The following is a 14864-nucleotide window of genomic DNA, read 5'->3' on the forward strand; positions in this document are numbered from 1 at the left end:
ATGCCTTCAAAACAATTATTTGGAAGAATTATGGTTGGGGGTGGGAAAGGGTTGGTTGGTTTTTGACGTCATGGGAATGTAAAAAACTTGGTATTAACTTATTAAGAGAGTTTGAGTCCTTTTCAACACTAGAAGACTAAGGGTTCGTTAAGCTTTTGATTATTGATGACGCAAATGATTTGCTTAGTTTAATTTTAATTAGTTGGTGATTACATTAGTCATTCTCATTAAATCATATCATATAATTATCCTATGTCTTGCAAGACAATCTTTTCTTTTTCCCACAGTATGCTTTAAACTCATCGTTTTAACTTTCAGTTGTTATTATTATTATTTTTTGGTGTAGTTAAATCAATTAAAGCTATGTAGTTATTTTAGATTGAGAAATTATTTTACAATTTCCGATGGAGAAAAAAATGTGGTAACAAAAAGCAAAACGGCAGCGCATACATTTTTGGAAAAAGAAAATTCAAATGCAATGTCGTTCGAATAACGTCTCCTCGAAGGTTCTCTGAACTCAAGCTTCCAATTCCATTCTCCCTTTCACTTTCAAATCCACATACTCTTTTCCACGTGTAAAAATATTATAGCTCTATTCATATTTCCAAAACTACCCTCACATTGAAGCACGTCACCCTCCCCTGCACGCGAGTCTCCTACTCTCCTATATAACCCGCGAGTCATTCTTCCAAAGTCGTCAATGCTGTGTTTATTAATTTTTTTTTATCAAATTTGGAATTTTTTTTTCAAAAAAAAAAATAAAAACAAACAAGAAGGCCTAGTATGACAGTTATGCTCCCATATCTCGCCTAATCAGCGCCCCACAGTCCATGCTTACCCTCTCTCGCCGATAATCGGTAACGGTCACTTTTCCGGTCTATTTCTATTCTGTATAAAGAGTTCATTAGGACGTTGCTTCTTCTCCTTGCAAAATCTATTTGATCCCTTACTGCTCTATCTCTCCCTCTGTGCAACTCCCTCTATTTTCTTTTTCTTTTTCTTTTTTTTTTTAAATTATACTTAAGGAGGGTTTATGGTGATAAAGAGGCATAAGGTGAATGTTAGGGTTTTGGGATAGTTGCCTTCAAGAATGATATGTTAAGTGATTTTGAATTTTGATTTCAATAATGGTGGCTGCGGTTTCCACTACAATAAACCCCAAAGCGACACCGGCTGCGGCAGCAGCCACGCACAACCACAATCTGATGAGGCCTCCTCTGTTACCATCGGACCCTGACAATGCTCTTGCTCCTCGTCGCCCCAAATCCCGCGAAGTTACTTCTCGATACATGTCTTCTTCTTCTTCCACTGCGAAGCGGTCCTCGTCGCCGTCGATTTCGCGGCCCACGGGTATGATGACCCCGATGCCCTCTGCCCATTCCACAATCAAAAGGTCGCACTCTGTCGAGCGGAGGAGGCCTACCACACCGCGCTTTTTAGATTTGAGGATTGGAAATGGTATCGGAGCGGAGGTGTCGAATGCGCAGAAGATGTTGATTACTTCTACGAGAAGTTTGTCAGTCTCGTTTCAGGGGGAGTCGTTCTCGCTTCAAGTGAGTAAAGCAAAACCGGCTCCGTCGCCGATTAGCTCAAGGAAAGGTACGCCAGAGAGGAGAAAAGCTACTCCAACGCCCGCGAGAGGAGCGGATCAGGTAGAGAATTCGAGGCCACTGGAGCAGCAGAGGTGGCCAGGGAGATTGCGGCAACCGAATTCCCTGACTAGGAGTGTGGATTGCACTGATGATAGGAAGAGATTAACTGGATCTGGAATTAATACAAATGTTGTCAGGGCATTGCAGATTTCCATGGTGGATAATAGGTCCTCAGTTGAGAGCAGATTGAACTCTGATTCCAGCAATATCGATTCAGAGAAGCCCATTGACGGAAACGGACCAGATGGACAGAGTGATCCTCCTGTAGCTTCTGATACTGAGAGTGTGTCATCCGGTAGTACTTCTGAGGGTATTAGTAATATTGGTGGTGGTCGACAACCACAACGTGGACAGCGTGGGATAATGGTGCCTGCAAGGTTCTGGCAAGAGACTAACAATAAACTCCGGCGCCAGCCAGAGCCTGCCTCCCCAGTCTCCAGGACTGTCGGACTAAAAGGGTCTGCACCGACTAAATTTATCACACCCAAGAGGCGTATTGATAGCCCAGTAACTTCACCAAAAGGCGTTGTAAATAGTAGGGGACAGTTGTCTCCTATTCGAGGTGGAGCATTACGGCCTGCTTCCCCCAGTAAACTTGGTCCTCTGTCACCAGTGAGGGGAGTGAGCCCTTCAAGGATGAGGAATGCTGCGGGAGCTTTGGTCAGTAGCAATTTAAGCAATGTGAATGACACGCCTTCAATTTTGAGCTTTGCGGCTGATATTCGGAGAAGCAAGTGTGGAGAGCATCGGATTGTTGAGGTGCATCTGTTGAGGATTTTATATAATCGGTTGTTGCAATGGCGTTTTGTGAATGCCAGAGCTGATACTGCCTTGTCAGCCCAGAGGTTGAATGCGGAGGTATGGCTATTGCTTGCTGGATTTAAAACTCACTGTTGTCTGCAAATTCATATTTTCTCCTTTCTTTGCTGACCTATGCTAGTTGATACTTACATAATTTTTTATATGATTTTCTGTCATTTTTAACTTTGTTTATATTATGGTAAGTAGTAATCCTTGAAATATCGTCTTGCTTCTTTTTTACCACATTCAGCTTTCCTTTTCTTTCATTGACTTAAATAGTGAGTTGAAATTGCCAGTTTTTCATCTCTATTACGAACTGTGCCATCTTGCAGAAGGACTGATAGTTTTTTCTTTTGTTTTTGATGGAGAGTGGCCGGTGCAAAATGAAGTGATATTATTTGCATAATTGACCTTGTATGCTTTTTGAGGAAGAATGGATGAGACTGCATCACAGTTGTTAAAGGTGCAAAGGGGCATTAGAGGCTAGGTGCATGTGCATGCCTGAATAGGGTGATGGGCAAAAAATAAAATTTAATAATAATAGATGTAGCTCTATTTAACAAACTTTGTAAAATTACCAATATAAATAAGTATAAAAGGTATAAAATATAGACTTTATCATGAGTATCTTTTTCTAAACCTTGTTAGGAAATAAAATAAACACAAAATTTGGATATTTTAAAACACCTTAGATTTTTTTATCTTCACAAATGAATACACATAGCCCTACTAATGTCAAAAAAAGCTGAAAAAAAATTGTAGATGACCTAAAAATAGACCTAAATAACAATTAATATTACTTTATAAATATAAGTAAAAATTCAAGGCTGGATTACCTAAATAGCATGTTAGTGTCTCCATTGGAAAAAAAAAAAACAGAATAAAGAACCTGCCTGACATTACTAATGGTATTTAGAAAAGGACAAAAATTTATAAACATAGAAACGGAGGAGCTCAAAAACTAGTTAACGTGAGAAAGATAACAAGAGGATATTGAATGAATTACTAGAAGGCACTCTCGTAGAATGCATTTCTTATGGTATTTTGATGGTAAAGTGCAAGTAACAGCAGGAACATAAAATGATGATGGGCAGGTTTACTTATATGTGGTCGATCAAAATTAAATTCTAGCTAGCCTGTAGATGGGATGAGATTAACAAGAAAGATGGCGTGGCTGCTTAAGATAGGGTGGAAGTGGATTTGTTTCCCTTTTCTCAAGAAAGATATTATGCTTCTTTGACAATTATATCTTTTAACACATCACATGAGGGACCATGAGGTGTCATTGATCACATCATAAACTTATGTTGTGGTTGAGCTTGTTGCATTTTATTTTTAAAAAAATGCAGAAGGCAATACATTAAATAAAGTGTTGAGTGGAGGTCTAACCTTGTCACTGTTAAAAGTGTGTCCAAGACTACGAGGATGTTGAGTCTCTTGGCTGTGACTGTGTGAAGTTTGACTCTGTATATACCCCCCTCCCACCCACAACTGATTTCTACCTGTTTCCAAGTACAACCAAATTAAAATTGCATGTGGTCAGAGTTTCAAGTGATGTAGAATGAAGAAAGAGTGAAACTTGTAGCTGGAAGAATTGGGGGGAGGCGGGAGATGTTTTCGTTGGACCTGGCAGAAAAAGAATCTGCCCGTTTGTACAGTTAATAACTGCTATGACCTGTATTTTAAAGTTCACAGCCATATTGTTTACTGGTGCAGAAAATATTACATTTAGGATGTAATGGTGAAGGAACCTTCAACATGGTTTTCATTGATTGTTTTCTAAACAGTGGGCTTAAGGAGTGATTATCCTTTGTGTAATTTAAGATTGTAGCGCACATTGATTAGTAATAATATGACCACTGACACTGCCGTAGGGGAAGTTGTCATATTTTGGGCTTATTCGTAAAAATCTATGGTGTTGTTTCCAAACTGCTCAAGGTCTTGATTTCTATTTATATGTTTATTTGATTGTTATAATGGTAGAGATTTGTAGTTCTCCTAGCTTCCTTAATATTTACATTCTAAGTTGAGTTGATATTCTGGGAATGTGTTAAACTTCTATAACAGTGTTGGAAAAGAAAATGAGGAAGTGCCATGTAATTTTTTTGAAGGTTAGCAGTCGGAATACACCATGATATTAAATTTAGAGATTTCATCTGTTTAGAGTATTTGTCAATCAATGTGATCCTAGAGTTCAACTAGAATTCTGTAGTACTAGTTATCTTTGTAGGATTTGCAAATTTTTTGTTAGATATTTATGGAAATGAGGATATATTATTATCAATTGGTATGGTTGACGAAAATTATGATTGTCGAGATAAGTTCATTTTGCTATGAAATAATAATGATGGGGAATATAGCCCTTTTACACTCCGTTTAAATAATACGGATTTCAACTAGAGGATCAAAGTAACAATTGGTTCCTATTTGAAAAGTGTTGTAAGAGCACCCACTCTGTTATATATAGCTTTTATTTATATATTCAAATTAGAATGATTTCAAGTCATAGTTTTTAAGTTATCCAGATGATAGTAATACCTAGAGCTATCCATTTATGGTTAAACAATTGATATCATATTTATTACAGTTGAAATGCTCTTAACTGTCTACAAAAATAGTAATACAAGTGATAGTGCATGTGTGCAAGCATATCAACCTTGAATTGTCCATTTGTGGAAATACAAGTGATAGCCGTGTAATATAGTTTAAATGCTCACCACTTGTTTTTTGTTTACTCCTTTGTTATTTTATTTAACTGTTATTCTCTTTATCAGAGAAACCTGTACAATGCACGTGTAACAAGCTCAAAACTACTCGAATCTGTCAAGGAAAAAAGAAGAGAGTTACAGTGGTTAAGGCAAAATTTGAAGCTAATCTCCATTCTCAAGGGGCAGGTAATATGGTGCTAATTTTGGCACATGCGTGGTTGTGTTAATAGGGTTAAGTTACTACTGCTCTCTCTTTGATGTTATATAATTATGCTTGATTACTGCAGATGATATATTTAGAAGAATTGGCACTTACGGACCAGGATTTTTCCCTGTCTTTATCTGGGGCTATTGAAGCTTTGCGGGCTAGCACACTTCGCCTACCTGTTGTTGGTGGGGCAAGGGTAAGTGCCATTTTAACTTTTGCTTTATTCTCATCACATTGACCAGTATCATGGCTAATAATTTTCATTTGCTTGCTGTCTCTGACAGGCAGATGTCCAGAATGTGAAGGATGCTATCTGCTCAGCAGTTGATGTTATGCAGGCAATGGCATCGTCAATATGCTTACTGTTATCGAAGGTGATTTTCCGCCCACTCTAGCCATAAATGATGATTTCTCATTTTCCCATCATGTTAATTAAAATGTCCACACTACTTGCTGGCATCCGTTCCAAATAATATGACTAAATGAATAATTTCAGACAGCATTTTGTTGAACAAGCTCACCATATTTATTCTTGGTCCAAATGATGATTGGAAATCCTCATGCTAAGTGATGTTTGTGTTAATTGCCAGTCCTTGTGATACTTTAAGTAAGGTTTGACTCAAGGCAATAACAGAGGTGTAGAACATTATTTTCATTAGAATGTGCTTATTTCAGGAAAAGATTTCAAATTCCCTTCTGATGTTGTCTTATTGCTCATTTTTGTTTCCTCTTATGATTTTGTGGGAATCAATATATATATATATATATATATATATTCATGCATTAGATGTATGTCTAATTAGATGTATGTCTAAAGGCATCTACTGTTGATAGGTTGGGGAAGTAAACAGTCTAGTGGTTGAACTTGCTAATGTTGCTGTGAAAGAGCGTGCTTTGCTTGATCAATGCAAGGATCTCTTGTCAGTCATTGCAGCCATGCAGGTAATCTGTGTTTGGTTTAACTTTTTCCAGGAACTGTGAAGCACATAACAGTTATAACTCATATAAGCGGTTATCTTATTCTTAGAGGGGCCATGTTTTTGATGATTCAGTTTCTCGTTTTTACATGAAAAATATCTCTATGGCCAGGTGAAGGAATGTAGCCTGAGAACACATTTTATACAAGTAAAACGTGTACCCTCCAGCCTAACAACGAAAGTGTAAAGCTTATGTTACTTGACAACCTACCCTACACGCTAACAGACTGGGTCGTTTTCCCTCGGATTGAAGGAGCCAAAAATAAGATGAGTATCAATTAAAATGGTCAGTTGCTTAGAAGCAGAAGATAGCACACTTGCCAAGGCTATATTATATTTGCATAGACGGCATGGAGCTGTCATTCACAATATTCAGATTAGATTGTATAAAGGTACTTTCTCTATAGGGCAGAGAAAAAATATATGTAAATATGTTGTTATTCAGTAGTTGTTGATGAAGTTTGATATCACTGGCCTAATGTTACGTTTGTGTGTATTTACGAGTTCTGCACTGCTATCGTCTGAAACAAATTTGTGACACATTAATTTCTGTATATATCAAGCCATTGCTTGTCAACATCTGCAACTTTTTTATCCCATTAAATACTAGGAAAAGATTGAAATGAATCTATCTTGAATTGGTGAATTGTAAAATCCAGTATTCCTCTTTCTGCTCGCTATATGTTTTAAATGAAGGATATCTATCTGTCTTGGCCTTGAATTGGATGGATAATTTTATTTTCAATTACCAGGGAAAATTATTCCAATCTTCCGTTAGGGTTTCTTCTTGGGCTTGATTAGGGATGTAAACGGGTAGGGTACCCGCGAAATTGAGGTACCTAAACCTGAACTCGATTATATATAAAATTTCCGAATCCGTCCCAAATCCGTTTAGTATTTTAATTTTATTATCCGTATCCGTTTCAAATCCGTTTAACAATACCCGTACAATATCCAAACCCGACCGAACCCGATTTTTTTAAATTCAATTCAATGAAAGAAATTTAAAAATTTAGATCTGATAACCCAAATATCAAACCCTAAATTAAAAGCACAACCTGAATATCAACCTCAATTATCTATTCAACGTAAAACTATCCCTAAGATATGCACAATCCAGCAGTAGAAATATTGGAGAAATACCCAGAGTAGTAATATTGGAGAACAATAATCAAATAGCAAATATCCAAATAATTAAATTAATAGTTCATAAATTCTAAAATTTTTTAATAGCAACTAAAAATTCTTTAACAATATGCACATAAAAGATCTTGATTATCAAAAAATTTGATTGCAAACCTGAAGATAATTCCAGCCAAAGGAGATGTCGCCGACGCCGATTGTGGAGAGGCAAGGGTTATCTCCGGCAGTCATCGGTGAAGTGGGAGAGAGGGAAGAGTTGTCTCCGACTGAGAAGTGGGAGATGTGGCCACTGGAGAGAGAAGGAGATATCGGGAGAGAGAAGATTTATCATCGACTGGGGAGAGAAAGGAGACATCGCGATTGGGCTGCCGGCACTCGTAAGTGAAATGGGGGAGAGAGGCGTTGACTGGAAAGTGGGACTGTGAGAGATGTTACCAACTGGAGAGAGAATGAGATATTGATGACTGAGGGAGAAGAAGATTTATGGTCACTAGGGAGAGAAAAGAGATGTCGTCGATGCTGACCGGCCTGCGCCGGCAGTCATCACTGAAGTGGAGGAGAGAGGCCGATTGGAAATTATGGGAAGAGAAGCAGGGAGAGAGGCGACGACCGAGAGAGGGAAGTGAAAATGAAAAAAAAAAAAGAATTAAGGATTAGGGTTAGGGTTAGTTTTGTTATATACTAATCGGGTTCGGGTAACGGGTATCCGATAGTCTAATTCCGAACCCTATCCGAATCCGAGACGAGTAAAATTTTTCAAATCCGAATCCGGCCAAATCCGTTTTGCAAAAACCCAAATCCATCCTAATAGGATTTGGACGGAGTGGGTACCCGTAAAAACCCGCCCGCCTGACATCCCTAGGCTAGTCATTTGCCATTTCTTTTGTTAAAAGTTCCTTTTTTTCAGGCGTGTTGCTTCCTTGCCGTTTTTATTCCTTAAGCTTCCAGGAACCTTTTCTCTTTAGCTGATAATATAAGCTTAGAATTGTCATAACTTGGTACTCCTATTAAACAAATATTTGCACGCCATATGTGCTGCAGAGCAGAAAAAACTCACCTTGACCTAGCAATCTACACGCTATACATACGCCAACAAACTCCTCCCTTCTAAGGAGACAAAAGGGTGCCCAACAATCAATGATCAACCGTCTCTCTCTAATTGTTAGAGGGAATCTTCCTCTCATTTTTCTCTGGGTTTCTAGGGTTAGGCCTTCTTCTTCTTCTTCTTCTTCTTCTAGCTTCCCTGCTCCCGCCTTGACCAGAATTTGGGTTTTCTCCCTTTCTACCTTTTGGTGGGATTATAAACAGGTCCAGCTTGTGGTTTTTTAACTTTTTGGTCCGTTGATTTCATGGTGAGTGATAAATTTGTCTTGCTATGTGATCGACATTTTTTACGAGCTTGATAAAAGACAAGCCAAAAAAGCCAAAAAAAAAAAGGACGATTAAGAAAAGTGCAATACGTGAACATTAATAAGTTAAAAAATTTTTGAAAATATTTAAGTGAGCCTTTTCATTGAGAAAAAAGATGCACCAAATAAGATGGTAAAATTGGATTATTAGATCTGTTGGAAGCCAATTAGTCAGAGATCAATCGAGATAGATAATTCAACTCAATATAGATTTTATATATTTAATGTTGACTTGTCTTATATTTTACTTGTAACAATTTGACTGGAATAGACCAAGTCGGCCTATAATGATTTTACTAACAGTTGACTCTTTTACTATATGACCCATACTTTAACGATCAATCCTTGAAAGACATGTAATTCGCTCCTCTTCACTACTATTGAATCTAAACTTAGCAAGAGATTTCAACAGAGTGGATTTAGTTATGAGTTGGAGTGATTCTAAGGAGCACAAGAGAACTCGATGATATCTTCTGTAGTCTTCCTCCGACAAGTTGGTGGAAGCTAGAATCCTGACGAAGCCATTAAAGGTAGAGAGGAGAACTCTTAAGAGTAATGATGATCCAATTAGGAGAGAGTTGGGTCAGAGTGTTGGTGGTTCTACGGGCAGATGGAACCGCTGCTCTATGCAGATGGCAAATCGGGATATTTACGGAGGCTTGACGCTTGGATGCTACAGAACTTCAGTATTCTTCTTTTTCCCTTCAGTTTCCGCCCCATCTTGTAAATAATAATAATAATAATAATAACCTGATTTAAGTATCAAAGGGTCATCGTTTAGGTCTTTTGTTTTGACTTTTCTTGACCAGGCTTAAGAAAACGTTGAGACTCAATGGCAGCTTAAAAACACATGTAATCCATTTTCTTTTGAATGGCGTCACTGTGTATCGGCTACCCTGCATTTGGCCTCGATGTTTTTGCATATTTCGCATCGCCCACTGGCTTGTACAAGGAGAATGCTGATCCAATGAAGGTGATGTGGGATCCGCAGCATATGCCACAAGACGCGGCGACTCGAACAGATTGCAATAGACAAATTTGCCTTTCATTTCATCAATCATGTCCTTTTCATATACGATAACCTTTCTATCTCTTTTTTAAAAAATAAATTAAATAAAAGAAACATTTTTCTTAGGTGTTGATGTCGTGGAACCCACTTCCAATGGAGGAGGACTATGGAGGAGGCTGACGTGCACCGCACCCATTTTCTTTTTCTCTTCACAATTTGGGACCCACCTTCTCTCACTATTTCAATTCCACGCCAAGTACGCAAATTCATCTTCTTCCTTGTTACAATGAGACCATGAATCAAAATATCATCTGACTTTATGTGAATGCCATGCTCTTTCAGCAAATTTTGTGGTCTACCTTACTATCTACTGCCCATTTTTTAATCACCCACGCTTATTTCTTTACTTAATTTGGGATGATATGGGTAATAATAGAAGTAGAATTTCATCATTACTCAACACCACCAAAATTCCATCTATATGTTCACTTGCCAGTACAGTGCAAATCTTTGGAATTACTAGAATAACAAGGCCGTCATTTCTTGAATTGCTTCTTAGTGTATTTGCTTCATCATGTATTTATCATACAAATAAATTAATATGGAAAAACTATGAGAAATGACCTTATTTCAATGGAAGCAACTAGGAACAAATCAAAGGAAAACCAAGATGGTTGCGGCCAGCAATTGATCCAACCAACCAAAATTTAAACAGAGGTTGGATTTGTGGGTTGCAATTTCCAAGAACCTCAAACAGTAGCCATGGGAACGGGTCCAGAGTCTCTCTGACTTATTGGTGACCCAGAGCAACTACGTGTCATACCAAAGGTCTCTCAATCTAAGAGCCACTTGGGGTGGGTCTCAGCAGCTTATCTCTATCCTCAGATGCTAATGATAATCTCTCTCCTCTACTCCATACATACCAACAGGACAAAATCCTCTACCAAAATCCTCCACAATATGACAATTCAATTGCCATCATTATCATAATTTCTCTTTAAAAAAAAAAAAAAAAACATAACATAATCACCGCCGGAAATGTATCCAAAAACTCGCCGGGCTAAAATTCCGGCTTCATATTTATATAGAAACAAAAAGTTTCCACTGCTACAGTGATCACTTACAGTACAATTAGCACCATCTCTTTCCCTATTCAAACGAACAGATTTAAGAGTTTCTTACTATCGCTACCATTGCTCTCAAAAGTCGTTGTCTCTGATGATTCTTCTGTATAAAACGACATCGCATCTCTGCCTCTCTTCTCTCTTCCAGTTCTACCTGCCGCCACAAGCTTTGACGTGAGAGAAAGATTGAGATCCGACGCTTGATTCTCCCTAGCGATTGGACCATACGGCTTTGATTGGGTCCACATGTTTCGCAACTTGCATGCCTCCGCAGAGAAACTATCAGATGACTCATCGTAATTTGGCGCGATGAATCCTGTGAGAATTCCCGGTATCGGACGAAGTGTTCCGCCAGAGAGAACTGTCTCCACCGCCGCCTGGCATACGTGCCAGTTGCCGCTCCACAACAGTCCCACCGCTCCGTTTACCGGATTCACCGTACGCCCGCAAGCCTCAAACAGCAGCGATTGAAACAAAGCTACATAATTTTTAACAAAAACACAGAAAACAAGCAAGCAAAAGCATTCCCATCAACATCTTACAAGTATATATATGCAGTTTTATACACGTGTATTTTGTACCTGGCCGTTGGGATTCTGGAACAGCGGAGATGAGAGACATGAGATCACTGCGGCCGAAGAATTTGGCGAGAAATAAAGTAGCGTTGCCTTGTGCTTCGGGGGAACTGATCCAGTGGAGGCACGACCTCAGAATACAAGTCTCGCTGCAACCCTTGCGCAGAACTCGGCATCCATTGCAGCTCATCTCCACCGTTGGTCACGATTGAACTGGAAAGAAAAGGTTAGAAAATTCTGCCGATTTTGATATCCGATCGTTATACAGGGGTGAAGTTTTCTTGAGAGGTAAGGAAGTCCAGAGTGAGTGAGATAGAGAGAAAGAGGCACGAGAGTGAGCTTGGGGAAGTGAGTGTAATGAATTAATAATGGCAAAAGAGAAGGAAATGCTGGTTTGGTGAATGGGTTGAGTTAAATTAACTAGGGGTTAAGTTGAGATTTTTGTAATGGACGGTGGGATTTTAGTTTTGGCATACGGTGGGGTCAAGTGTTTTGTGTTCGTCGAGGCGAATATCTTCCAAACTCTGGGCACGAGCGGCTCCGTGTTTTCGCGTCGCTTATTCAGCCAGATTTGCACCGTTAGATTTTGAGTAAGGTATTGATGTGAGCCGTTGGATGTTTAATTTCTTTTCTCTTTGTACTTTTTATTCATGTACGGGTACGAAGTCTAACCGCCCCATTCAAGTGGACAGTGACACAGAAACCTTGTTTTCCTGTTTCTTAATTAGCTCTCCACCACATAGCTCACAGCGTAGATCTAGGCTCTAGTTTTCTCTTTCATCTTGTCCTTTTTCAAAAATTAAAATTAAAAAAAATAGATCAAAGGAAAAGTGAAACTCAATAAAACTTTTTTTTTTTTTCAATTGGGGTTGGAGAGTTGAACCTTATACCTTTCAAGATTACATGATGCACTTTTCACCAGGTTAAGCCTTAGAGTGCTAATTAGGTATATTATGATTCAGATATTCAATTCGATCACCCTATTAATTTAAAAAGTTATATAGTTATAATTAAATTTAAAAAATAAATCCATGATGAATTCGGATCAATTTAAATTTTATTTATTGGATATTTATTATTTAAATTTATTTATATAAATAATTAATTTAATATATTTTATAATAATATTTATAAAAATTTTATATATTTTTATTTAAAAATTTAAATATTTTTAGAAATATTAAATTTTTTAAATGAAAACTATTAATAAAAAATATTTTTTATATAAATTATTAATTAAAATATATAAAATTCGAATAATAATAATTAACTTTAGAATGAATTTAAATAATTTATATTATTTTTTAATTAAATTTAAAATAAATTTAAATATTATTAATATAAATTCCATCATGTTAATATAAATCGAATTTAAATTTAAATATTTTAATTTTCACAAATAATCTATCAGTTTACTATTCCATCTCTTTATAATAAGATAAAAGGGAAATGAATACTTATTATTGAATTAAAAATTTAGTGGCCCAAAACTTATTTTGCGTTGAGATTATAATTTAAATTTTAATAAAAAATTATATAAAAATAAATTAAAAAATTAGAAAATGAAATACTAGTTCAAAATATAACTTTTCACTTGGAATCAATAAAAATCTTAAAACTCACGAAGTGGAGTCAATATATAAGAAATGAGAAATTGAAAAAAGAAATGAATACTTTTAAAAGAGTTGAATTGAGAAAAGATATAAGAGATATGATACATAATTGGAAAAATTTATATATACAAAGGCATCAGAATGAGAATGATAAGGATAAGCTAAGTAAGCTATTAAGGGAATATTTTAAAAAGCCAAGGCTCAACCTTTGTCTGATGATGCCTTGTTCACGTGCTGCAAGTACTCGATATTACAATTTAAAAGCTTGGGACATGACTATGAACTCAATGCTCCTCCCCACATTTGGATATAAGCATCTTTTTATAACATAAGCATCTTTTCTTTCATTGAAATTCAGTTTGTAATAACATTTTTTTTTTTACTATTGAAATTATATTAGTAAAGAAGTCCTATCAAATATATATGTGTCTAATATTAAATATACCACCCAAAAAAGTGGTCTCACAATGAAAACTTTACTCATTTACTTAATTCAGATTTGATTATTTCTTTGTTGCTGTTGATATGTTAATATGATGTCTATTGATTGTTGGCCCAAACATAACTGCGGCCTCAACTTCAACTCAATTTCAGTTTTAATAAAAGCCAGTCCTTGCCAAAGCCCAAACCTTTCAAGTTGGTCTGAGCTCTTAAGGCCTTCATTTTCTCTATTGCCTTCGCTGCACTCTGTGGCGCTTCTTGCCTGTCTTCCAATTTGATACTGACCCTGGTACTGAAGATATTTTCACCAAAGATGAGAACTAACATTTGGGTTCTACGAGTTTTGATTCAACTGCAATCCTTGAGGGAACTTGCCTCAGGAGAGTGAGTAACTGGAGATCATGAGGAGAGGATTAGTGTAAAAATGAATAGAGATATCAGGGTTTAATTATGTGAGGGGAAGGGCGATAAGTTTGTTAATTTTGTATAGTAACTGGCCACAAGATAAGGATTTTGGAGAACAATTCGGTTCCATAAAATCGATCAAACCGATTTACTTGTATTTAATTAATTTTTTAAATTAATTTCTATTAAAAAATATATAATCACTAATTTCAATACCTTAACTATGGTCGTCAATTTTTATTTAAAAGTATAATCAATACCATCATAGATAATTATTTTTTCTACACAAATTATGTTTAGACATCAAATGAAAGATTTAGCGGATGATAAGGAGTCATGCAGTAAAGATTTAGCGGATGATACCATCATAGATAATATAATATTTCATCTTCTTTTTTTTTTAATTCAAATAATTTTATTATTATTAAAATTATATCCAAAACAAACTTAATTGAATTACTTCAAATTAATCCGAACTAATAGATTTTCTATTACATCCGACCAAAAATATAAAATATTAAATGAAAAAATTTAGAAAATATTATTCTCTAAGATAGAATACAAGAAACTTAGAGACTCCTATTAGACGGTGAAACTAACATGTAAAATAATAACCCGTTAAAAGAGTTTGCTGCTAAATTAGATCCAAAATAAAATCCAATCAAACTCATGAGATAATAGATTCTTACAATCATCACTAATATGACCAAATTCAGAAATACCATCACGCATACTTCGGATTGCATCTACAACAACTTTGACATTCATTTTAAAACTCACATTTTCTACCTGCTTAACC

General features: G+C 36.5%; 2 protein-coding genes across 3 annotated transcripts; one reads left to right on the plus strand and one right to left on the minus strand.

Moving 5' to 3' along the window:
* Positions 1-706: 706 nt before the first annotated feature.
* LOC110606714 (QWRF motif-containing protein 2) lies at positions 707-6925 on the plus strand. Of its 2 annotated transcripts, XM_021745662.2 has the most exons (6): positions 707-2510; positions 5228-5347; positions 5449-5565; positions 5654-5743; positions 6204-6311; positions 6459-6925. In XM_021745662.2, the coding sequence occupies exons 1-6, from the start codon at positions 1128-1130 to the stop codon at positions 6531-6533; spliced, it is 1893 nt and encodes a 630-aa protein (XP_021601354.1). In that variant the 5' UTR covers positions 707-1127; the 3' UTR covers positions 6534-6925. The 2 variants fall into 2 exon arrangements, with proteins under 2 accessions (XP_021601354.1, XP_043809390.1); XM_043953455.1 differs by lacking the exon at positions 6204-6311.
* Positions 6926-10948: 4023 nt separating this feature from the next.
* Positions 10949-11974, minus strand: LOC110606396 (LOB domain-containing protein 38). Its single transcript, XM_021745183.2, has 2 exons — positions 11613-11974; positions 10949-11509 (listed from the first exon to the last, which is right to left on the minus strand). Exons 1-2 carry the CDS (start codon positions 11794-11796, stop codon positions 11061-11063), a joined length of 633 nt encoding a protein of 210 aa, XP_021600875.1. The 5' UTR covers positions 11797-11974; the 3' UTR covers positions 10949-11060.
* Between the last annotated feature and the right edge of the window lie 2890 nt (positions 11975-14864).

Source organism: Manihot esculenta, chromosome 18, assembly GCF_001659605.2.
Source record: "Manihot esculenta cultivar AM560-2 chromosome 18, M.esculenta_v8, whole genome shotgun sequence".
In the NCBI taxonomy this organism is placed as follows: Eukaryota; Viridiplantae; Streptophyta; class Magnoliopsida; order Malpighiales; family Euphorbiaceae; genus Manihot; species Manihot esculenta.